At 33.2% G+C, this 24,442-nt stretch overlaps 2 protein-coding genes across 18 annotated transcripts in view; one reads left to right on the top strand and one right to left on the bottom strand.

The window, feature by feature from the left end:
- The window catches only part of DOCK7 (dedicator of cytokinesis 7), a 218,785-nt gene that overhangs the window by 104,120 nt on the left and 90,223 nt on the right, over window positions 1-24,442 (bottom strand). For 16 of the 17 annotated variants that reach the window (XR_011995971.1, XR_011995972.1, XM_072730737.1 and 13 more), the window contains exons 15-16: window positions 5,734-5,851; window positions 2,540-2,610 (exon numbers count right to left, since the gene is read on the bottom strand). Coding sequence is in view for 14 of the 17 variants with exons in the window: in XM_072730737.1 (XP_072586838.1) it covers window positions 2,540-2,610; window positions 5,734-5,851 (189 nt within the window). In the remaining 3 variants the exon portion in view is untranslated. The remainder of the gene's footprint in view (window positions 1-2,539; window positions 2,611-5,733; window positions 5,852-24,442) is intronic. The other variant, XR_011995973.1, reaches the window with a different exon arrangement.
- ANGPTL3 (angiopoietin like 3) lies at window positions 15,925-24,090 on the top strand. Its single transcript, XM_026006957.2, has 7 exons — window positions 15,925-16,508; window positions 17,260-17,370; window positions 19,800-19,911; window positions 20,920-21,033; window positions 21,654-21,749; window positions 22,306-22,572; window positions 22,938-24,090. Exons 1-7 carry the CDS (start codon window positions 16,014-16,016, stop codon window positions 23,120-23,122), a joined length of 1,380 nt encoding a protein of 459 aa, XP_025862742.1. The 5' UTR covers window positions 15,925-16,013; the 3' UTR covers window positions 23,123-24,090.

Here is a 24,442-nt window from a genome sequence, read left to right as displayed (position 1 = left end):
CATACTATCTGAAGGCTTTTATGGAAAATTAAGCATCTAAGAGTTATTCATCAAAAAATACTTTTAATTGTTCACCTTTATGCTAAGTATTGTGTTAATTTGTGGTGGGTTTAAAGATAAACATGAAAAAATAATACCCTAAAAAAATATATGATTTTGTAGAAATATAAATAAGACACACATATATCAATAGCAATGCTATAAAGCAGGGGTTGGCAAACTATGGCCCATAGGCCAAATCCAGTCCACTGCCTAGTTTTGTATAGCCTACAAACTAAGAATGATTTTTATATTTTTAAGCAGTTAAAAAAAAATTCAAAAGAATAACATTTCACTTGAAATATTACATGAAATTCAAATTTCAGCATCCATAAATAAAATTTTATTGGAAGACAGCCATGCTCATTAATTTGCACCTTTACTTATTGTCTATGGCTGTTTTTTCACTATAACAGTAGGGCTGAGTAATTGCAACAGAGACCATATGGCTCACAAGCCCTAAAACAAACCTATTGGGCCCTTAGCAGAAAAAGTTTGCCAACCTCTGGTATAGAGCATATAAGATTAAGTGCTTCAAAAAGAGAACTGAATGGATTATTTCAAGTTTTGGATCAGGGAATTGTGTTTTAGGAAGACTATATGATATAGCCCTTAAAGACTGAGTAGGAATTCAATCAATAGAGGGAATCAGTATTATAACAGACAAAGAGATCCAAGAAAGGCCCAGAAACAGAACAGCACAGGATGTTTGGTAATCAAGCAAAAAGAAAATCATCAAGATGGAAAAGATGACTGAATATTAGAAAAAAGAAGAAGGAAAGCAAGGATGTTTTAAATTTTGAAATCAAAGGAACTGGAAAAATTGTGGTACCATTAATAAAAATAGAGATAGGGTCCAGAAGAGAATTGGGGATAAATACATGGAAACTGAGAAGGCAGCAGGGCACCCAAATGAACATGCCCAATAGGCCACTAAACATATATTTCTGCACTTCATGAAGAAGGTCATGACCAAAAGTAAAGAGCTGGAAACAATCCACATAAAGATAAAAGTAGTAGTATTTTCACTGACTGAAATTCTGAGAAATAAATATAAGATTATTTATGGAGAGTATAGTATAGAAAAAGAGGGTTAAGGACGAAACTTTAGTGTTTTGTATGAATGTCTATACTCAAATAAAAAAGGAAGGGAGGGAGGAAAGGAGGAAGGGAGAGGAGGTAGAAAGAAAGGAAGGGAAGAAAGAAGGAAAGGAGGGAAGGAAGGAGAGAGGGAGGGAGGGAAGGAGGGAGGGAAGGAGGGAGGAAGACGACGAGGGAGGGAGGGATGAAGGGAGGAAGGAAGGAAAATTAGAATAATTACCACAGGAAAAAAAAACTGTCCAAAGAGATGGGAGGAAACAGAGAGGGTTGTAAAGAGTGAGAAAGAATAATGTTTTAAGGAGAAAAACCAATGCTACACAACAACACTGAAGAAAGACTTTTATTTTGTTTTTTAAGTAGAGGAGACAAGTTTTTTTTGATAGTAAGAATGGAGTCACTGAAGAAGGGACTGATGGTACAGGAGAAGGGTTAAGTGATGGAGTCACACTCTGGAAGAGGAAGAATGAGACCATAAGAAAGCAGAGGGGAAAGACACTGAGCCACATGTGGGCCCTGACTGCCCTTGAACCAGAAGGAAAGGCAGATTTGTGCAGAGATAATCTGAAGTAAAGAGGTAAAGAGTAGACAAGTGGATGGTTCTCAAGATGGACCAACTCAATCCACTTAATAAAGTAGGAGCACTAAGAGTAAGGCAACTAGAGAATAAGTAGAAGCTAGAGAAAGGAAGAGAAAGGCCTAAGATGGTTCCTGCCAAATGACACAGGGTAAAAAAGCAATGACAAGATTAAAGAGTGGTGGGGCCAAAAAGAAGATGAAATAAAGTAAAATGAATTTCTGTAGCCCCATCATATGGATAAAATGATGATAACTTGTGATAATCTTGATTACTAGACTTTCATGATTTTTTTCCTCCAGAAGCATTCAATAATCAAAAAAGAAAGAAAGAAAGAAAGAAAGAAAGAAAGAAAGAAAGAAAGAAAGAAAGAAAGAAAAAGAATAAGAAAGCAGAGATGAAAAGTTATCCAAAGTTAATTTCCAAAAGAAGTAAAATGGAAGGATCCTAAGTCAATGGATTATCAGATGTTGTTATACTACCAATTTAACTGACTAATGGCTATAAGCTTAGGAAAGAGTTTACAAAGTGTTGAAAGGAAAGTAACAGGGAAGGTCCAAAGGACCAGAGGCCACAATGATAATAACAGTATAATAAAAATGAAAGGGTGAGAGAATTTGATAGGAAAGATGTTTTATGTATAAAGTCTTATATTTGATGTCTACGGAAAATATGCATCTACAGGTTGAAAATTTTAACTCTGATGTCAGCTGTCTTGAATTTGCACATTCAGTGCAGCAAAGCATTTGGTAAACACACTAACGTGAGTGCTAACAATGCCACTGAGAAGTGAGTAACTTTGAAAGAAATATTTGAATTCAGTACCTGTTATGATATACTACGGCTGTATAGGCTTCCTTTGAAAATTCTGAACAGCTAGATTTACCAAAGATTACCTGTAACAAATAACAGCATGTTGAAACTTTGTTGTAATAAATGCTGGATGTTCATATCTATGTAAGAATTTGTCTGATTTAATAACTACTGGAGAACAATGGGCAAAATCAGCCCAATGAAGAACAATGTGCCTACTGACGCTCATTAATAATTCAATTGCTTAGTTGTAAATTTCTTTTCAACTACAGACCCATCTGACATTCAAACATTCGAAAAGTTTCTACCCATTATATTTCCTTTTTCTTAAAGAAGGTGAAAAATTCATTTTAAAATCTGGATGTAGCATATCATTTGGAATTTATGTAAGAAATATGGTCTTAGAATGGTAGGATTTATCTACTATACAAATTGATGGCTTCTCCACTAAAACAGTAATCATTCTGTAAGTCAAATATTAAATGATTTATAAATAATATTTTAAAACCCTATTTTAGGTCAAGCTATGTATCCTTTGCTTCCAGCACTCCCTACAAGCTACTCTATAAAGAAGGAGGAGCGCCATTCTTACGTTCTTTCATATGTGTTTAAAAAAAAAAATCCACCACTTTAAAAAAGAAAAGTATAATACTATTGGCGAAGGGTTAGAGGTAAAATAATTCAGTCTTGTATATCTACCTCTTGAGTTCTAATAGCAGTATTATGGTTAATTAGGGCAGCTGATTAGATAAATGGCTTATGATTCCTATGTGAGGCAGTTAGGCTTGCAATGTTATCTAGCTGTAAGTTAAACTCTTACATCTGGCCAACTATCTCTATATATGCAAAAATACATACATGGACATGTCATTGCACTTCCATCAACACAACTGATAAAATAACTCAAATTTTGTATCTTATACAAAGGGATTAGTTGGTACCACCCAAATAAAAAGAATATGTTAACAGATATTTGTGTTTCTTTTTGTAACATTTAAGCAGGTCTTTTTATTTTTTGGGTGTGTAAAGGTGTAACAATTATGACTCTCCTGTAAGTCTAATTTTATCAATTTGCTAAGAACATGTTACCATGTTTTTATAAAATGTTCAGTTGCCAGAATTTAAAGTTTACAATTTTATCATATCAATGTTATATGACCAAAAAATCATTTCAGGATCCATTTGAATAGTCCTTATTTTTTTTAAGTTAAGCCAAGACAATGTATCTGTTTCTATACTTTCAACCAGCCACAGGATAAACATAAAAGCATTGTATTTTCATATGACAAATAATGCATAAATGAAAGGATTGCAGTACCTTTCTTTCCCCTAAAAAGCTATCATTTTTCACAAGGTAACTCATTTATATTTTCATAACATGAATGACATAAAGTAGAAAGTGTTCCTTTGTTGACCATTTGACAGGTATTTTTAACCATTCATCAACACAGACTGAACATCATTTCTGTGCCAAGCACTATGACAAGCATCAAGATATAGACATGACATGGTCCCTGCCCTCAAGGAGCTCACAATCTAGCAGACAAGATGAAGAAATAAACATAAAATCTTAAAGTGAAAAGGCCCATAAAAGAAATGAGAAGATGCTATGGTAGCACCAAAAGAGGGAGCACTCTAACTGCTAATGTGGCTGGATGCAGCTGGAATTCTGTAGAGGACAGCATATATGTGCTAAGACAAGGAAGAGTTTGTTAGGCAAACAATAACAACAGACTATCTTACATAGACTACATTTGTCATAAACTCAAATTCATATGGCAATTCACATATAATGAAGCACCTATTTTCACAATCCAGCATCTTTTCATCAACTGTAGTAGTATATTCATTCCTTCAACAGAAATAAAACACCGATAAAGAACATGAAATGCTAATTTCAAACCTCAAAAAATTCTACATTTATCAACAAATATTTATTCAGCATGTAATATATACAAAGATCTGAAACAGCTGCCATAGAATAATACAAAGATGAATAATTTGTGCTTGTTGCTGTCAATATCTATAAATACTGATGAAATGGAAACAATATGAAAAGAGAAAATACACACTTTCCTAGGAAGTAGAAAATCAGAAGAATTTGATTTAATAACTGACGTAGAAGGCTAAAATAAAACTATAAAAAATGCACCTGTTCTTAAGTTCATTTTCATTCCACAAGGGTTCTCAGAGGTTGAACATCTAAAATGACAGTTATGCTCCTATTCCATGTTACTAACTTTAGTTAAACCTAAAATCTACTTTCATGAAACTTGCACTGTATTTCACAGAGTGTGCATTAGTGTTGCAAGTCATGGCATTCTCTCTTACCACTGTACATCTATGCCTTTGAATCCCTATATGTGATACCTATTACCTTGGCAAGGCATTTTCTCCTACCAGTGTATATCTAAGCCTTTGAGTCCCTTGGTTCTCAATATTGGCTGTAAAATGTAATCTCTTGGGAAGATTTAAAAATACTGATACATGACTAGTTCTACTCCCAGACATTATAATTTAATTGGACCAAGATTCAGTCTGAGTACTGGTATTTTTAAGAGCTCCCTTAGTAAGTGTAATATGCACTATTACCAGGGTTTCTTAACAAACATGGGAAAAATCATACATATTAGAATCACCTGGGGCACTTTTTAAACCTATACCACAACCTCATAAACTACCCATCACTTTCCACCTCCCTTTATCAGAACTTTTATTCTAAAGGAAAAGAATTAGAATCACAGATGACAAGAATAGAAAAAAATATATATATCAGTGCTTTGTCAGAGTACCCTAATTCTGTGATTCTGTTGTGATCCTCTTTTGAAAGTCACTATTTTAGAATTTTATGTTTTTATCTCATATCCTCTAGGTTACAAGTCTTACTCATCTTTGTATCTTGGGGAGTGACTAGCACATACCCAGTCCTCAATAATTAAGACTTCAATATGGAAGTATTGAATCACTATATTGCACACTTGAAACCAGTATTACACTGTGTATTAACTAACTGGAATTTAAATAAAAATTTTAAAAAGGACTTCAAGTAAATTTTACTATCAGTACAGGAAGTAATGCAGTTAGAAATTTGATTTATAAGATCATATTAATTTCTAATCTAGAGCTGCCAACCAAGTAACACCACTTAAAGAAAAGTCTATTTGAACCGTATATGAAGAACAGGAAAAGTAAAGAACATTTCTTACCGGCATGGCATTGCTTGGATCCTCTCCATACATGAACTGTACTTTCACTGTTATATTTCTTGCAGAACCTTGACGATTAGCAAAATTAAGACTCTGAGGGTATATGTAGAGAAGATTTCTGTGAAGGCAATAGTATACATGATAGTGAATATATATCTAAAAACATGATATATCACTGCATGCCACAAAAGAAAAGGATGGAACACTGAATTATTATTTGCTAGCCACTACGGTATTTTCACGTGCAATACTTTGATTCTTAGAGCAGTCATATAGATAGCAGTCAAATAGATAGCAATCAAATATACCACCCCAATTTTGCAGACGAATTGAAGCCCAGAAAACTGAAGTGAGGTTCACATACAACTAGGTAAGCTGAAATCAGAATATAGGTCAGTCAAACTTCAAAACACAAGTTCTTTCTTCTACAGGAGGATTCTGGGAAGTAAATGAGTATGGACAAAAACATTATTAAGAAGTTAATAGCAGGGGCATCTGGGTCACTCGGTTGGTTAAGTGGCCAACTCATGATTTTGACTCAGGTGACAATTTCAGGGTAATGGGATAGATAGAGCCTGCCTGAGGCTCATTGCTCAGCAGGGAGTAGGTCTCAGATTTTCTCTCTCTGGCCCTCCCTCCCCTACCCCCCCACAGTATGCACGCTACCTCTCTAAAATAAATAAATCTTTTTTCAAAAAATAGTTAATAATGTATTATATTAGTTCCTCCAAGCAGATATAAAGATAATGACATTTATAGATGAGACTTTTATATAAATTCGATCAAGGATTTGAGAGGTATTATATTCCACATTATTTGTTCAAAAACATGTATGACAATATGCTAGGTGTAACAGTATTCACTACTTGCTATATAAGAAATTAAACATTAGTCTGCATTTATTTTACTTCATATCCAGTTCATGATCTTGCATCTCACACAATTTTAATAGTCCCTGAGCCACCACAGAGAAGATAAATAATTCAAGAAGACAACAAAAGAGAAGGCAAAAAAAAAAAAAAAAAGAAAAAAGAAAAAAGAAAAAAGAAAAGAAAAGAAAAGGAAAGGAAATAGAATGAAAGTTACTTACTGAAGACTAGTGCTGAGAGCTGAAGAACAAGACTTCAAGTATAATAAAGCCCTGCTAATCAACTCCTGGAGCAATGAAAACAAAGTCAAAATTTTCTGGAACGTGGTCAGGCAATATAGAAATTCTACATAAACACAATCTTTGACCTAAGAAACATGCATCTAGTCTAAGGAGAAAACTACACACATGTACAAATGGATGTGTTCAAAAAAATTTAATTTTTGAAGTAGAGAATAAATTTAAATAATCGTGAAGAAATACAATGTTCATCAGCACAGTTCTAGTTAATTAAATTAATATATATTGATAAGAAGAAACACTATGGAGTCCACAAAATAACAATGTGCAGCAATATTTGTTGATGCAGAAAGAGATATTCAGCATGTTGAAGAAAAAAAAGCAGGTTCCACAATAGGATGTATACTGGCATGTGCTACTTATGAAAAATTGGGAAGAAATAATAGATGAAACTTTCCCTAACCTTGGGAAGAAGGAAACAGACATCCAGGTCTAGGAAGCTGAGAAGTTCCAAAAAAGATGAACCCAAAAGACTCACACCAAGCTATATTATAATTAAAATGTTAAAAGTTAAAAAGAAGTTGAGAATCCTAAAAACAGGAAGAAAAAAGCAACGTGTTACACCCAAGAGAACCCATTAAGACTATCAGGAGACTTCAGCATAAACTCTGCAGGCCAGAAGACAGTGGCAAGATATGTTTAAAGCTCTGACAGAAAAAACTTCCGGCCAAGGAAACTCTATCCAGCAAAGTTATCATTCAGAAGTAAATTAGAGACGGAGTCTTCAAGACAAGCAAAAGCTAAAACAGCTTATCATCACTAAACTGGCCTTACAAGGGCTATTAAAGAGAGTTCTTTAAGTTGAAAGAGTACAAATTTGTAAAAAGAAAACATGAAAGAATAAATCTTACTGGAAAGGTAAATATATACTAAAAGGAGCAGATTAATCATTTACAATGTTAGTATGAAGGTTAAAAGACAAAAGTAGTAAAAGTAACTATAATAATTAAGGAATACAGAAGATAAAAAGATGTAAAATTTAACATCAAAAACATAAAATATGGGAAAGGGGAATAAAAATAAGAACTTTAAAACTGGATCACACCAAGTTGTTGTTGATTTAAAATGCACTGTTCTAGAAAGAAGTTGTTATATGCAAGTCTCAAGGTATCCACAAAGCAAAAACCTAGAGTGGATACACAAAAGATAAAGAAACCTAAGCATACTATTAAGCATACTAAAGCATACTATTAAAGGAAGTCATCAACCCACAAAGGAAAGGAGAGAGAAAATAAAGGAACAGAGATAAACTACAAAACAAATGGAAAACAATTAACAAAAAGTTCCATCCCACACAGCATTCCACATTAGGTAGGGCCTACTTAAAGAAAAAAAAAAAAGAATTGAATAATTAAATGTCAAAAACCACTCAGGGATCAAATGAGGTAAGAATTGAAAAATTCAACTGAACTTAGCAATATGAAAGGCACTGATAAGATCAGACTGAAAACACATAAAAGTAGGTTCAAGACCAGGTAGTTGTTTTGTTTTTTTTTTTTTTAAGATTTTATTTATTTATTCTTGAGAGACACAGAGAGAGAGAGAGAGAGAGAGAGAGAGAGAGAGGCAGAGATATAGGCAGAGGGAGAAGCAGGCTCCATGCAGGGAGCCCAACGTGGGACTCCATCCCGGGACTCCAGGATCATGCCCTGGGCTGAGGGCAGATGCTCAACTGCTGAGCCACCCAAAAGTCCCAAGAGCAGGTGGTCGTTAAGAAAATGAAATCACTGAAATTCTGAAAAGTGTAGCTGTAAAGAGGAGAAAGATCATACAATAGTTGGAAACAGAATATGGGGATTTTGTAAGCTTTTTAAGATTGGGTAGGTTTGAGTTTGATTAAACACTCATGAAAAGAATCCAGCTAAGACAGGGATGCCTGGGTAGCTCAGTGGTTGAGCGTCTGCCTTTGGCTCAGGGCATGATCCCAGCATCCTGGGATTAAGTCCCCCATCGGGATCCTTTAAGGGAGCCTACTTCCTCTGCTTGTGACTCTGCTTCTCTCCCTCTCTCATGAATAAATAAATAAAATTAAAAAAAAAACTGTAAGTAGTATAGATGTACAGAACACACAGAAAAGCAAAACACACTATGCTTTCCCCCATCCCTCAGAAGCTCTCCACCATCATTACAACTGTCTACGTTTTGTGGACATGGACACGATCGGACTCTCCACATCTTTCAAGTCTCAGAAAACCTAATCTTTACCTCCCCCCTTTACATGCCTCCCTTGGTTATTCCATTCACATCTCTTAAACAATCTGCTTAAAATAAAACAATCCAGTCACAGCTGCTGAAATAGATCTCTCCCCTCACCTGTTCTGAAGCAAAGAAGACCTTGATAACTTCCTGTCAAAAGAATGCTGGCTTTGGAGAACCGTGCCCCCGCCACCCCCCCCCCCCCAGTGCCACAGGCACTGTCGGTGCAGATGTACCCCCGGCTTCAGACTACTATGGTGCCGAGAGCCTACCATGAGGACAGACACCAGCCCTGGACCCTACCAGCATCACTGCAGACCTGGAGCCCCCCAAGTGCCCCCCTATTGCCTGCAACCCCACAGCCATGCCCGGCAGTCCTCCCCCCAACTCCCAACCACAGCCAGGCCCTCTCCTGGGTGAATCAAAACCCTCTTCACCACTCTGAGACCTTGATCTGGCCTGATCTCTGCCCTGGAGTAAAAGCCCCTCTAAGCATAAAAAAAAATAATAAAATAAAATAAAATAAAATAAAATAAAATAATCCTAAATTGTCTTGTTCATTTATATATTATTTTTTGTTTATATATCTCCTTTTTAAAAAAAAGATTATTTATTTATTTATTCATGAGAGACACACACAGAGAGAGAGAGAGAGAGAGAGAGAGAAAGAGGCAGAAATACAGGCAGAGGGAGAAGCAGGCTCCACGCAGGGAGCCCGACATGGAACTTGATCCCGGGTCTCCAGGATCACAGGCTGAAGGCAGCACTAAACTGCTGAGCCACCTGGGCTGCCCTGTATCTCCTTTTATAAATGTGCGTGTGTATCTCCTTAGTAGAGCCCAAACTCCAGGAGGGCAAGGACTTTATCTAGTTAACTGCTATATTCCCAATGCTTAAAACAGTGCTTCATATTGAATGAATGAATAATACAGAATAAACATAAATATTTAGTTACCTAATACTTATGGGAGTTTGGATTCCAGGTTAAATGAAATTAACTAAACATTATCTATAAATGATATCTATACCTATACCTGATATAAATGTTATCTATACCTGATTTCCAATATAACCCAGTTTTAAATTCAACTTGTTTTTTAATAAAGATTTCATTTATTTATTTGAGAGAGAAAGAGAGAGAGCCCACACAAGGCAGAGGAAGGAGAAGGAACAGATGGAGAGGGAGAAGCAGACTCTCCAACGAACAGGGAGCCCAATGGAGGACTTGATCCCAGGACCCAGGGATCATGACCTGAGTCGAAGGTAGACACTTAACCAACTGAGCCACCCAGGAGCTTCTCAACTTGTTTCTGAAGGTTAAAGGCATACAACTGAATCCATATTCTTTTTCATTTGACTACCAACTCCACTATTAATTCCCACATAAACTTAATAAGTCTTTATCATGCATTTATAATACTTCAGAAGAACTGCAAATCAGCAGTGAGAAAGTAGATTAATGAAGTGTTGACCTAGCCATTCAGGGAAAAAATGTGAATTCCTATTTTGCTCCCTCCTCAAAATAAATTCCAGAATAATGAAAGGTTTAAATAATAAAAAGAAAGCCATAAAAGTACTAGATACGCTTTAAAGACCATATTTTATAGGTGAGATAAGCTTTAAAGACACCATATTTTATAGGTGAGAAAGGCATTTCTGATCATGAGCCACAAAAATTATAAAAGACAGATTTTAAAGTCTCTGCAGAGCAGGTAATAGCTAAACATAGATGGAAGACAAATAACAAACTGTAAAAATACTATTTGTTACTTATAAGATGAAGAGTTAGTATCCAGAATATGTAAATAATTCCCACAATTAGTCAGAAAGAGACAAACAAAAAAGGGGAGAGGAATCTGGAGGGAAGGGACTTACATAACACTCAGGTAATTTATGAAGAGAACAAAATAGATGGCCAGGAAAGATATTAGATGCATTTGCCTATTAGATTTATTGATATTTAGGGAGCACCTGGATGGGGCAGTGAGTTAAGCATTGGACTCTTGATTTTGGCTCAGGTCATGATATCAGGGTCAGAGGGTCAAGCTCTGCCTAAGGCTCTGTGCTCAGCAAGAGTCTACTTGAGATTCTCTCTCTCCCTCTGCCCCTCCTTGGTGTGCATGCATGCATGCACATTCTCTCTCTCTACAACAAATAAATCATTTTGAAAAAGAATTTATTAATACTTTTGGTTTTCTAACTCAAGGCACTGGTAAAAATTCATGGGAAAAGAAGAATTCTCATTACTCTTGGCAGGGATGTAAACTGGCATGATACTTTTTTTTTTTTTTTTAATTTTTAATGGCACAATACTTTCGAAGGATAACTGACATGAGGAATCACGTGTAGCTACTCACCCAAGGAATCTAGTATGATAGACCACAAAATGTTAATAGTGAAAAGTCAGGATGACTCTTGTTTTTTTTTAAGATTTTATTTATTAATGTATTTATTAAGTGATAAAGACAGCATGAGAATGAGCAGAAGGGAGGGGCAGAAGGAGAGAGAGAATATCAGGCAGACTCCCCAGTGAGCATAGAGTCCCAAATGGGGCCACCTGTGGGGCCCAATCCCACAACCCTGAGATCATGATCCCAGCTGAAATCAACAGCTGGTAGCTTACCCAACTGAGCCACCCAGGTGCCCCTAGGATTTTTACTTTTTACAAGCTTCAGAAATATCTGGGTTTCCACAATAAGTACCTTCAGCATAAAAATTTAACATTTATTAATAGTGAACATGGGGGGGGGAAGATACATGAAATAATTAATTACTTCAAAGATCATTCATTTTCTGGATCTGCAGTATCCAATAAAATAGTCTAATCAGACTACTAAGTACTTGATGTGTACTTATTCTGAGATATGCTGGAAGTATAGAAACATACTCTATTAGGAAGATTAAGTATGAAAAAATATATAAAATATCTAATTAATGTTTTTATATTGATCACATGTTGAAATAATTTTTGATATACTGGATTAAATAAAATGTACTAATAAAATGAACTTCATTTGTTACAATTCTTACTTTTTGTTACATATATAACTCACACTATATTTCCATTGGACAGTTTCTGTTCTGGACAAAGAGAGGAAAGGGAAGCCAATATATGAATCTGGCATTATTCTTCACTTTAGTTAATATAAATATTTCTATTTATAAATGTGTCCTTCTCATGAAGTTACTTTCAGAATCTTTCTACCAAATATTAAAGACAAATGATCATATTGTTATTTTCTTTAAATATTTTATTTATTTATTCATGAGAGAGACAGAGAGAGAGAAGCAGAGACACAGGCAGAGGGAAAAGCAGGCTCTATGCAGGGAGCCCAATGTGGGACTTGATCCCAGGACTCCGGGAACAGGCCCTGATCCAAAGGCAGATGCTCAACTGCTGAGCCACCCAGGTGGCCCTAATGATCACATTTTTAAAAGGAAGAAATTAAAAAGAATCCTACATTCAAAAGGTCCCAATGTCTTGTGTTTTATTTGAAAGTTACATCTGTGGAAGATTGCACAACCTGAGGGAAGGCAAAGGACTTTGCTTTGCTTGAAACTTAAACAAGACTTCTAAATGTCCTAAAATTCTATGTAGCTAAAATGTTTTGGAGATTAGGGCCCAATTTTTAGTTTCTTATTTTCTTTGGCACAAAAATTTTTAACTTTCATAACATTACTGATTATACTTGATTAGGGTTCTATTTAAATAGGCACAAGTTCAAGCAAAGATTAGATTCCACCTCTGACGATGTATAGTCAAACAGGAGGCATTAAAAGGCAGATATAAAATCACTTACACCCTTACTGTATTCATTACATTCCATGTTGGTATTCTACAGCTCATGATCAGGCAATCTATTTATTTTAAGTATATGCAGTAACATGTCAAACTAATCTAAGAAAAAAAGTTATCCAGTTATTTCTACCTAGAGACAATATAATAAAAACCAAGAATATGTAACACTATTGCCTTTAATCTATCTGTTAGTGTCACACATAAAAAATCGTATCAATTGTACAGAAAGTGTTAATATTCTAATACAGTAACCAAAATGGAAAGAAATTACTTAATAAGCCTGTCTTTGGTATTAGTGTTCAGTTACTTTCAGGCACTCGAAGGGACAAATTCAAAACACTTTTCAAATTCCTTTCTCAAAAAGAACCTCCTATATCAAAACAGGTTAAACATTCACTAGATGCAAATTTTCTAGGTATAAAATTTGCATGTTACTATTTATCATTCTCTTTTTCATTCAATATATTTATATTCTTTCTCAAACATATATGGCATTTTACTATATAAAGGACTATAAAGGATACAAATTAAAAATAGATACAGATATTGCCCATAAACAGCTTATAGTGCAACAGAGAGGAGAAGTTGGCCCATTTCAGTCTCCCCTCAACTAGAGGGTGGATGAAACATCAGGGTCAATAGTTTTAAGCCAGAAAAGTAGACAGTTTAGTTAAGAAAAGTTTCGAAATATGCCCTTCATGACCAATGATCACAACACTTTTCCTTTTAAAAATAAGGGAGAAAATTCAAATTTCTTCACCAGTTCTATATACTTTTTAACTTCTATAACATTTAACAGTTTTGAGGGTAAGATGAAAATGAAGAATAAGAATTTTTGTTGTTTTTCTTCTTTATTAGTGGAAGTATCTATATTTTTTTATTTATTTGGATTCTTTATTTCTCTTACAAACAGAAATATTTATATGGTTCTGTATATAGGCACTTAAAAATAAGGCTAAACAAAAGATATAATTCCTTATACCTACCAAGGTCCAAGACACCGAAATGCAGAAAACCTAGATTTCATCAAAATTATACAACTTATATCATCTAAAATGAGATACAATAATATTCACCAATAAAATATTATAGTATGGGCATAAATGCATTGATTATTTCTAATTAACAAAAAGTAACTAAGAAATTATGATTATTTACTTTATACCAGTGTTCTGTGCTTCAAAAAATTTAATTCTTATCTTCATACAATCCTATAAAGTAGGTATTACCTTCACTTGACAGATGAGAAAACAGAGGTATGGAAAAACTAATTTGACCAAGAGTTACAGAGCTGAAGAATGGGACAGCCAGGATTCTAAGTCAGCCTACCTCTCTCCAGAATCCTACTCCTAACCACTATGGTATACTACCGACTGTAGCTATTAAATCCAAAAGCCCTTACCCTAAATCATCAAAGGAAAGGGCCTCTATTTGACGCCATGAGAAGGCATTTCTAAGAGCAAAAATTTGGAAATGGTTCATTTTATAAAGTTTTGTTTGACAGTTTACAATTTAAACTAAAATTCATTATGCTAAAGCTTTTCTCTTTGCAAAAAGAAAATATGAACTTTATTTAAATTTTTTTCAGATAGGCCTAATTACACACACACAAAGGTTCAAAGGTCATTTATATGTGATATAATAACTAATTTTGAGTACTTCCTATTTGCCACTCTTCTAAGTGCTCTACACATATCATTTCTTATAATTCCCATAATCCTATTAAGTATGTACTATAACTACCTCAACTTACAGATGAGAAGACTGAAAGTATGGGAAGGTAAGTAACTTCTCCAAAGCCAGACAGCTAGATGTGGCTCTTGGACAGAGTATGGGCTGTTATACAGATAACATTGATTCTGATTCCAAAGCCCACACTCTTAACAATTTTACTACATTAATTAATCAAGATAAGGCATTTTTAAAGGATTTTTCCTCAAAATGTTCTCAATGAGCACTCAAGGAGAATAATCAGGGACAGCTGAGTGGCTCATTCAGTTAAGCCTCAGACTCTTGTTTTCCACTTGGGTCATGATCTCAGGGTTGTGAGATCCAGGCTTGTGTGGGGCTCTGCACTGGGTGTGGAGCCTGCTTAAGATTCGCTCTCCTTCTCCCTCTGCCCCTGCTATTCCATTGCACATGTGCATGCACACGCTCTCACTTAAAAAAAAAAAAAAAAAAAAAAAAAAAAGGATAATCAGCTATAATATAACTGAAGTATTTAGTAGTTTTCCTTTTAACACTAAGTTAGAAGCACAGTAGAACATTTATATTTGAACATACTAGTAATTTGTTGGGTTTTGTTAAATGTGTATTACCAAACTGACAAAATTCAAAGAAACTTGTAATAGGCAAATTGTTTCAGCCATCGGAAGTATATAATTCTGACATGATCTTAGAAGATCACCTAATCTATTGGTCTTTCAGTGGGTACATGGGAAAGAGGTTAGAACACAGACACAGACTCTATATAACAGAGAAAGGGAGTGAAATGTCTTTAATGTATGAGATTTGTGATAATATACAAATATGGTTAGGAAAGATAATCTGAAGCAAAAAGACATACTAATAAATAATAAGGAATATATAATCATATGTTAGCTTATATAGAGTATCATGAGAATGCAGAATTGAGAGCCATTAATACCACTTGAAGAAGTGGTGGAAGGCTTCACAGAGAAATGGGAATAGGTTGCTGTTTCCAAATAACTAAAATACAATTTGGGAAAGCACTTAGTTCATTAACTTTCCTTAACCTTAATGTGAATTTGCCAATCAAAAGAGTTTAATTGTATATCTCTTTTTAAAATCATGAGAAATTAAAATAAGCTATTAAAAACAAGTAGTTCTCACAACTCTAAAACTGAAGTTTATAATATTGCAAAATACAGCAACAATTAGATATGACCCAGTAAGTTAATTGCTCATTTCTTTGATTTCATTTAGCATTGATCTAACTCAATGTAGAAGGTTACATTCGTACAAGTTTACACAGTTTAATGATTAACTATATTCACCTGCCAACCTTACTGTTCATGTGGCAAATAGCGGTATATATAGAGTTTAGAAGTCTGGTTCTGCTTACAGGAGAAAATTAGTTGAGTAATTAGGATAAAAATGTACACAATTAAGCTCTTTCTTTTTATCATTCCTTTAGTTATTTCTTCCAAAATTGACCGAGACTATTCATCATATGATTCTGTATCTCCAGAGCCAAAGTCAAGATTTGCTATGTTAGATGATGTAAAAATTTTAGCCAATGGTCTCCTTCAGTTAGGACATGGTCTCAAAGACTTTGTCCATAAGACTAAGGGACAAATTAATGACATATTTCAAAAACTCAACATATTTGATCAGTCTTTTTATGACTTATCACTGCAAACCAATGAAATCAAAGAAGAAGAGAAGGAACTCAGAAGAACTACATCCAAATTGCAAGTCAAGAATGAAGAAGTGAAGAATATGTCACTTGAACTCAACTCAAAACTTGAAAGCCTTCTAGAAGAAAAAATTCTACTTCAACAAAAAGTGAGATATTTGGAGAAGCAATTAACCAGTTTAATTAAAAATCAACCCGAAATTCAGGAACACCCAGAAGTAACTTCACTTAAAGTAAGTAGAAATCAAAGAGGGTTCATGGTTCCGTTTTCAATGTGGATCTTTTTTTAAAAATATTTTAAGACATGCTACTTTGTTAAATCTTTGAAATACTATACTTTTCTCAGGGGAAAAAAAAAAGCCTCTAGAAAAGAAAATTTCCCATTCTAATTTCAAATTGGTTTTTACGATTCCCTAACATTATATTTAAAAACAGCTTCACATTTGAGATGAAAATTACAAATCAATTAGTAATTTAGAACACTAAATTCTTACAGTATTGCAAATCACTGGAGGCAAGTGAAAAGTTAAAGGAATATAATTTGAAACCCTCCTCCCATGTTTAAAATGGATAAATGTTAAAAAAGAAAAAATTAAAACTAAATGGATAAAAGTTTTAAAAAATAAAATTAAATGGATAAAAGTCTTAAAATTAAAATAATTAAAATTAAATGGGAAAAGTAATATGTAAATGGTAAAGATTAATTCTTATTAAAATACTGTTGTTTTTTCCATTTAACTGAAGTACTTTGAAATTCAAGAAATCAGATTTTAGAGATGGTACATTTTAAAACATAAGGACAAAAGGATTTGAAAGGAGCATAAGAGAAAAAGGTTGCCAATATTTAGTTATCCAATCCACTATTAGTTTTAAAAGCTTAGATTGTAATAGTGTTATAAAAAATTAAAAAGTCTAATTTAACAAAAAAAAGAAAAAATAAAACAAAAGACAGAAACCTCTAACCACCCTACAATCTATGTACAGACTTTTGTAGAACAGCAAGATAATAGCATCAAAGACCTTCTCCAGACTGTGGAGGAACAATATAGACAATTAAACCAACAGCATAGTCAAATAAAAGAAATAGAAAACCAGGTAAGTCAATATTTAATATGTCTAATCTTTTACATAAAATCTAGTAGGTTTATGAAAATATTAGACCCTAAACTTGTTTTTAAAACTTATAGTTGGATAATGAGTAAACAGATCACATTGGCATGATTGTTATGACTGCAAACTCTGAAGCTAAAAGAATACCTGGGTTTGAATCTGGGCTCTAAAACTTTTCTGTGACCTTAAATAAATTACTTAATCCCTCTGTCTCTCAGTTTCCTCACTTATTCTATGAAGAAAATAACAGAACCAAAATAATTTTTGTGAGAAAAAAAAAATTAACAGCATGTAAAGTGTATCTTCAATATGATTCTACCAAAAGTCAAAGTTAGGGGCACCTGGATGGCTCAATCAGTTAAGCTCAGGTTGTGATCTGAGGGTCTTGGGATTGAGCCCCATATTGGGCTCCTTGCTCAGTGGAGAGTCTGTTTCTCCCATGGCCCCTACTCCTGCTCATGTTCCCCCCCACCTCTAATGAATAAATAAAATCTTAAAAAAAAAAAACTTTAAAAAGTCAAAATTAGATCAAGTCTCTCTTTGTTCAAAACCATACAATGGTTTCCCATCTCACTTGCAATGTCCATAAGACCCCAGATGACTCTTACCTCTCTGACTTCATCTCTACAACTCTAGTCATACTGGGGTAACTCTTCCAAGTTACTCAAATACATCAAACATGCTGTTGTCTCAGGACCTTTCCCCCGTTCCCTCTATCTTCCAGGATAAGAATGTTCTTCTCCCTGGTATCTGCATGGCCCACTCTCATTTCCTTTAGATCTCTGTCAAGTGTAAAATTCTCAGTGAAGCCTTACTAAGTCACTTAATCAAAAATTACAATCCCCAAACCTGTTACGTCCTTTATTACTCTTTTTCCTTTTACACTTACCTTTTTTTCACATAATATAAAATTTTAGTTATTTATTTTGTCTGTCCCCTCACTTGAACCGGGATTTTCTTCATTTTCATTGCTATTGGTCCAGAATATAAAATACTATCTGCACACAGTAGGAATTCAATAAATATAAATTGAATTAATAAGGTTAATATCACATTCAACACAAAGAAGTCAATAAAAGCTTGCTATTATTAGTAGTATTAGAAACTGTGTGCCTGGTAATTAATGTCTAATACCCAATAGTAGAATTAATCTACAATGTAAACAGCTGGCTAGATGAGGGAGATACCTATTTAGAAAAAACTATATGTGAGAACCTAAACATTTCAGAAATATTAAATTATTAATACTATGAAACAGCACTCCAGAGGGTTCCAAAAACAATACAAATTTGGAGAAAGTTATTAAAAAAATAGTTGCCAAGAATAATAAAACAATTTCCACTTAATAAACATATCATTATATGTTTAAGAAATTTTATGACTCATAATTTCAAGTTATTTTTGCTGTGAATCATAGTTTAGTAGGTTATTTTATTATTTTTGCTAATTATCCAAAAGGATTTTTTGCCAATTAATTTTTATTTCCACAATTCCCTCATTACATTATTTTTCTAAATTCATTTTTCTTACATCTTCTATTATGGTTAAATGAGCCTACTTACAAAAGCAAAATGTCACTACTATCAAATGATACACATCTTGTCTAATAATAAAATGTATGAAGTATTCAAAACAATGAATATCTGAGTTTGAAGAAGCCTTAGAGCATCTAATCCAATTTCCTCAAATTTCAAATAAGATTCCAAAACTCTGTAAGTTAAGTGCCTTTCATATCACATAGTTACTTAGGAGAAAAGGCTAATATCCAGTAAATGAACTCTGCAATAGATCCTTATGAATAAGGTCACAGGAAATGCCAACATCAAAAAACACTAGTAAGATATTATATAATCTGTTTTTCTCAGGCCGTTAATACAAAAGCTATCAGTCAATAAATTGCAAACCCAGCACACTTTCCATAAAAATAAACCATTATTGCAAAAACTAGCAATGAAATATTGAATGTATTGAAAGTAACCAAATAAGCCTGCCAATTTGATACTTCTACAGGTAACATTTACATTCCAAAAACCTATTAAGAAAGCAGCTTTGTTCAAAGTATATGCTAGGTCTTTAAGGCAGGTCTGAGAATTAATCAATAAGGCCTACAACTGAGATTTAATTAAGCTTAAAATCTGCCTGTAACAGCACAGAATACATATTCTATTCATATATCTAAACAGAACGTATTTAAAAATGCTAAGCAAAGTCTTTACCTTTGGTCTGGCTGGCTTTTTGACCAATTTCTGGTTTGTGCTTTGCTCTCTTTCTTTCTATAGTTTTTCCAAACGCATTAGTGTGCCTGATTATGAACTTAAAGACACATATAAGTTATACTTTTGATATCCTCCCTCAGATTCCCCTAATTGTAATTCTGCACCATTTTTAAAAGAAAATTTATATTCTTTCATCAGCTAAGAAATGTTATTCAAGAATCCACAGAAAATTCTCTTTCTTCTAAAGCAAGAGCACCAAGAACTACTCCCTTTCTTCACTTGAATGAAACAAAAAATGTAGTACATAATGGTAAGTTAATTTGTTGTGTTTCGTTCTTGAAGGTATATTATCATCAAATTTTTCTACTATCTTAGACATTCCCATTAAAAATTGCTATTCTTAGAGCCTGTTCTTAAACTAAGAGAGAGTAAAGAGACAAATCCACCAATACAACATGTCAACCTAAATTGGATCCTGGCAGGTTTTTTTTTTAAATTTTTTCAGCCATATAAAACACATTCTTAAGACAATCAGGAAAATACAGATGTAGACTGGATTTTAGATATGATATTATTTTAAAATTTTTTATATGTAATAATAGTTTTATACTCATGTATGAAAATAATATATTTATGAGATACAAGCTGAAATATTTAAGGAATTAAGGGTCATGATGTTTACAAATTACTTTCAAATAGCACAGCAGAATATATTTGTGTACCTGTATATTTATGAAGCAAAATTGGCAAAAGATTAACAAGTGTTGAATACAGATGGAAAGACTATGAAGTTCTCTCCAATGTTTCTACTTTCCTGCTGAAAATTTTCATAAAAAAAAAGAAACACAAAAATGAAAGAACAAAATCTCCATTCCCAACTGAACTTTAACAAAATGATGCTTTCAGAACACATTTACTTTGATGTAATTCATACACACACACAAAAGGTCTCTGTAAGTTTCCTTCGTGTATGTTCACTATTTCCACATAGATCTGTTGAAGTGCTATGCACCAAGCAATATAATAATGTTTCATATGCGGTATATTTCCTATATCTCACAAAAATATGTCTAAAATTCTCATTTTGTCACTTTTCCTAAAAGGAAATCAGTTTAGTCATAACCATTTTAATACTGTTTGCATAATATACAATCTAATGTATCTGCTTCAGCATAAAGTACTTTCTTGGTAATACATTACTGAAAAGGGCTAAAGGCTACATTCAACACAATTCCATAAAATGTCAAGTAAAAGCTCAAGCTCTAAAGATACCATTCTTATTACTGTATCTCATGTAATAACACTTTCTTGATTCTAGACATTCCTGCTAATTGTACCACCATTTATAACAGAGGCGAACATACAAGTGGCATCTATTCCATTAGACCCAGCAACTCTCAAGTTTTTAATGTCTACTGTGATGTTAAATCAGGTAAAACCAGCCTGAAGAGAAAATGGACTATAATAAGCTCAGGTTATTCACTGCCTATTAGTAAGACTAATCCTATTATCTTTGTTCTGAATACATATAAAATGAAATATAAGTAACATAAGTAGTTATAAGTGGCTTATAATACTTCTATTTATTTTTGTATTTACCAATGCATGTATTCAATATTCTCCATCTTTTTCCAGAATATAACCTGAAATTACTATTATTAATAAGTTTAAGATAGATTCATTAGTTGCCCTTTAATTAATTTCTTGAGACCATAATAAATAATAAAATGGTATTACCATAACAATATTAATAGCTATATTACATAGCCACCAGTTAAAATCAAGACAAGAAAACAATATTTTGGGCCACCTAAGTGGCTCAGTCGGTTAAGAGTCTGCCTTTGGATCAGGTCATGATCCCAGAATCCTGGGATCAAGCCCCACATTAAGCCCCATGTTGGGCTCCTTGCTCAGTGGAGAGTCTCTTTCTCCCACTGCTTGGGCGTGCATGCTCTCTCTCTCTCAAATAAATAAAATTAAAAAACAAAAAAGAAAACCGTATTTTGTCACACCAATCTACTTAAAATACACAATTTTGTTCATGATATACAGGTAGTTCATGGACATTAATTCAACACCGAATAGATGGATCACAAAACTTCAATGAAACTTGGGAAAACTACAGATATGGTTTTGGGAGGCTTGATGGTAAGGTGACTTCATTCATTCATTCATTCATTCATTCATTCATTCATTCATTCATCCTTTCACTTGTGAACTTAAAAGTATTTACTAGGAATCTATTTCGAATTGGGCATTAGGAATGCAACAATGAATGAATAATAGTCCCGGCCTTCATAGGACTTACTGACAAATAATTACATATCTGTTAGTAATTTACACTTATTAAAAGCCATCTATTTGAATTATACTTATCACAATTTCACGTCCATTCTTAAGCGTATGTATCACAATTTAATGGTTTCTAATTATAATTATAATTATTAAAGACAATTATGACTAAAAGCTCTGCTCTGATAAGTGGTAAGTGCTATGAATGAGCTATGAAGAAAACCATCCTTAACACCACTCTTTCTTTTATAACATTTTAGATACTAATTACTTGGAAGGTAGAAGGGACAAAGAAACTGAGATGTACAGTACTAATAAATGTTTAAATCTTAATTGTTTAAGTATTATAAGTGTACACTATAGAAAATGTGATTTAAAATTAACAACCCACAGATTTTTATTTTCTTTTCAGGAGAATTTTGGTTGGGTCTAGAGAAGATATATTCCATAGTAAAGCAATCTAATTACATTTTGCGAATTGAACTAGAAGACTGGAATGACAACAAGCATTATATTGAATATTTCTTTCACTTGGGAAATCATGAGACCAACTATACATTACACCTTGTTGAAATTACTGGCAATATTCCCAATGCACTCCCAGAACACAAAGATTTGGTGTTTTCTACTTGGGATCACAAGGCAAAAGGACATGTCAACTGTCCAGAAAGTTATTCAGGTATCCTTTTCCTAACATCAGTACTTCATTTTCATATTACAAAATACCTTCCCAAACTATTAGCTAAGCTATACAGTATCAACTCTTTAAAAACTGAATCCCAAATAAGCATTTTCTCTGTAGGTAAAAATCTCTTAATATAACTATTAATTCTAGTTCAACTAGGTATTTTACCTATAACTTTTTCAGATATTTTATTCTGGGTGATATACAGAGGACTTATACAGATTATTTAAAAGTGGGATACATGCAAATGCATACAATACTGTCATATTTGTAAGAAGTGAAGATGTACTCATTGGGAAATATAATAACAGTAACTACATGAGTCTGTATTCATTAAATTCCATATCTATCTTCTTTAGGAGGCTGGTGGTGGCACAATGTTTGTGGGGAAAACAACCTAAATGGTAAATATAACAAGCAAAGAGCTAAAACTAAGCCAGAGAGAAGAAGAGGATTATACTGGAAGTCTCAAAATGGAAGGTTATACTCTATCAAATCAACGAAAATGTTGATCCATCCAATAGCTACAGAAAGCTCTGAATGAGCTGAAACAAATTAAAAAACCAACAAATTAAACTCATTTGAAGTCACTGTGGTTTAATAATCTGATATTAAATTCCTAATAGAAGATTTTAGAAATAGATTCTTTATTTTAAAGTCACTATCAATTTAAAAAGTAAGCATATTGATAAATTACCTCAAAGAACACCAGTTACCTTTCCCAAGCAAAATTCTTCTGATATCATTTACTCAAATATTTTGTCATGTGAGAATCAATTTTATGAAGTCACGATCTAAACTTTACCCAATGGGTGAATTTTTAAGTCTTTTTTTTATTTTAATAAAAAACTTCTAAGGATGTTTATTTAAGAGTAATCATATAGGCTAATTTTACAACTCCTCAGTTTAAAAAATTAATTTTCTTGCTAAAATTCTGAATTTAAATAAACATAAAAGACTGTTAATTGTACAGTTTTAAAATGCTGTAATATTATTAATTTCAAAATTAAAATTCAGTCATTTCAGAGTACATATGAAAATCTGTAATACTAATTTTAAAATTGATGCTTCATTTTGCTACCAAATAATCTGAAATAAATATCTGGTATGCTTCATTTATGAAGTCAAATGAAGCAGGATAAAACACTGCACTGAAATAGGTTAACTGTCTTAAATGCAGTAGATCATGATTACTAGGTCATATTGACTTTATATCAAGTATCACTGTATCAACATTTTGTTAACTTATCTATATACTGTATACATTTTATATATTTTAACACTAAATACTGTGAAAACGATTTTAAAGGGATCTTGTCAGAGTATAATGAGAATGAATGTATTTGTGGATCAACTTAAAATTTAATAATTTATTCCCCCGGACATGGTAGAGTCTAATACTTATGTGTAGGTTATCAAATGGAAAAATCATAACTAGTTACTTAATGTTTAAATAGCCTGACAGATGTGTATGTACATTTTCAAATTCAATAAAGATTTCAGTCCCTAAAACTACAGAAATTTAAGTTCTTATAGTTTTTTAGTGACATGTAATAGAATTATGATTATGTTATTTCTAAGTTAAATAATTTAAATTCTAATCCTCAAGGATTACTAGATGCAAATCTTTTGATCATAGTATCATTTCTCCGTATTTATTTTTGGAAAATAAGTTTGGGATGCCTGGGTGGCTCAGTGGTTGAACATTTCCCTTCAGCTCAAGTAGTGATTCCAGGGACCTGGGATTGAGTCCTATATCATGCTCCTTGCAGGGAGCCTGCTTCTCCCTCTGCCTGTGTCTCTGCCTCTCTCTCTGTGTCTCTCATGAAAATAAATAAAATCTTTAAAAAATAAATATGAATAA

Source organism: Vulpes vulpes, chromosome 12 (assembly GCF_048418805.1).
Source record: "Vulpes vulpes isolate BD-2025 chromosome 12, VulVul3, whole genome shotgun sequence".
In the NCBI taxonomy this organism is placed as follows: domain Eukaryota; kingdom Metazoa; phylum Chordata; class Mammalia; order Carnivora; family Canidae; genus Vulpes; species Vulpes vulpes.
This window is presented reverse-complemented; position numbering and strand designations above follow the sequence as displayed.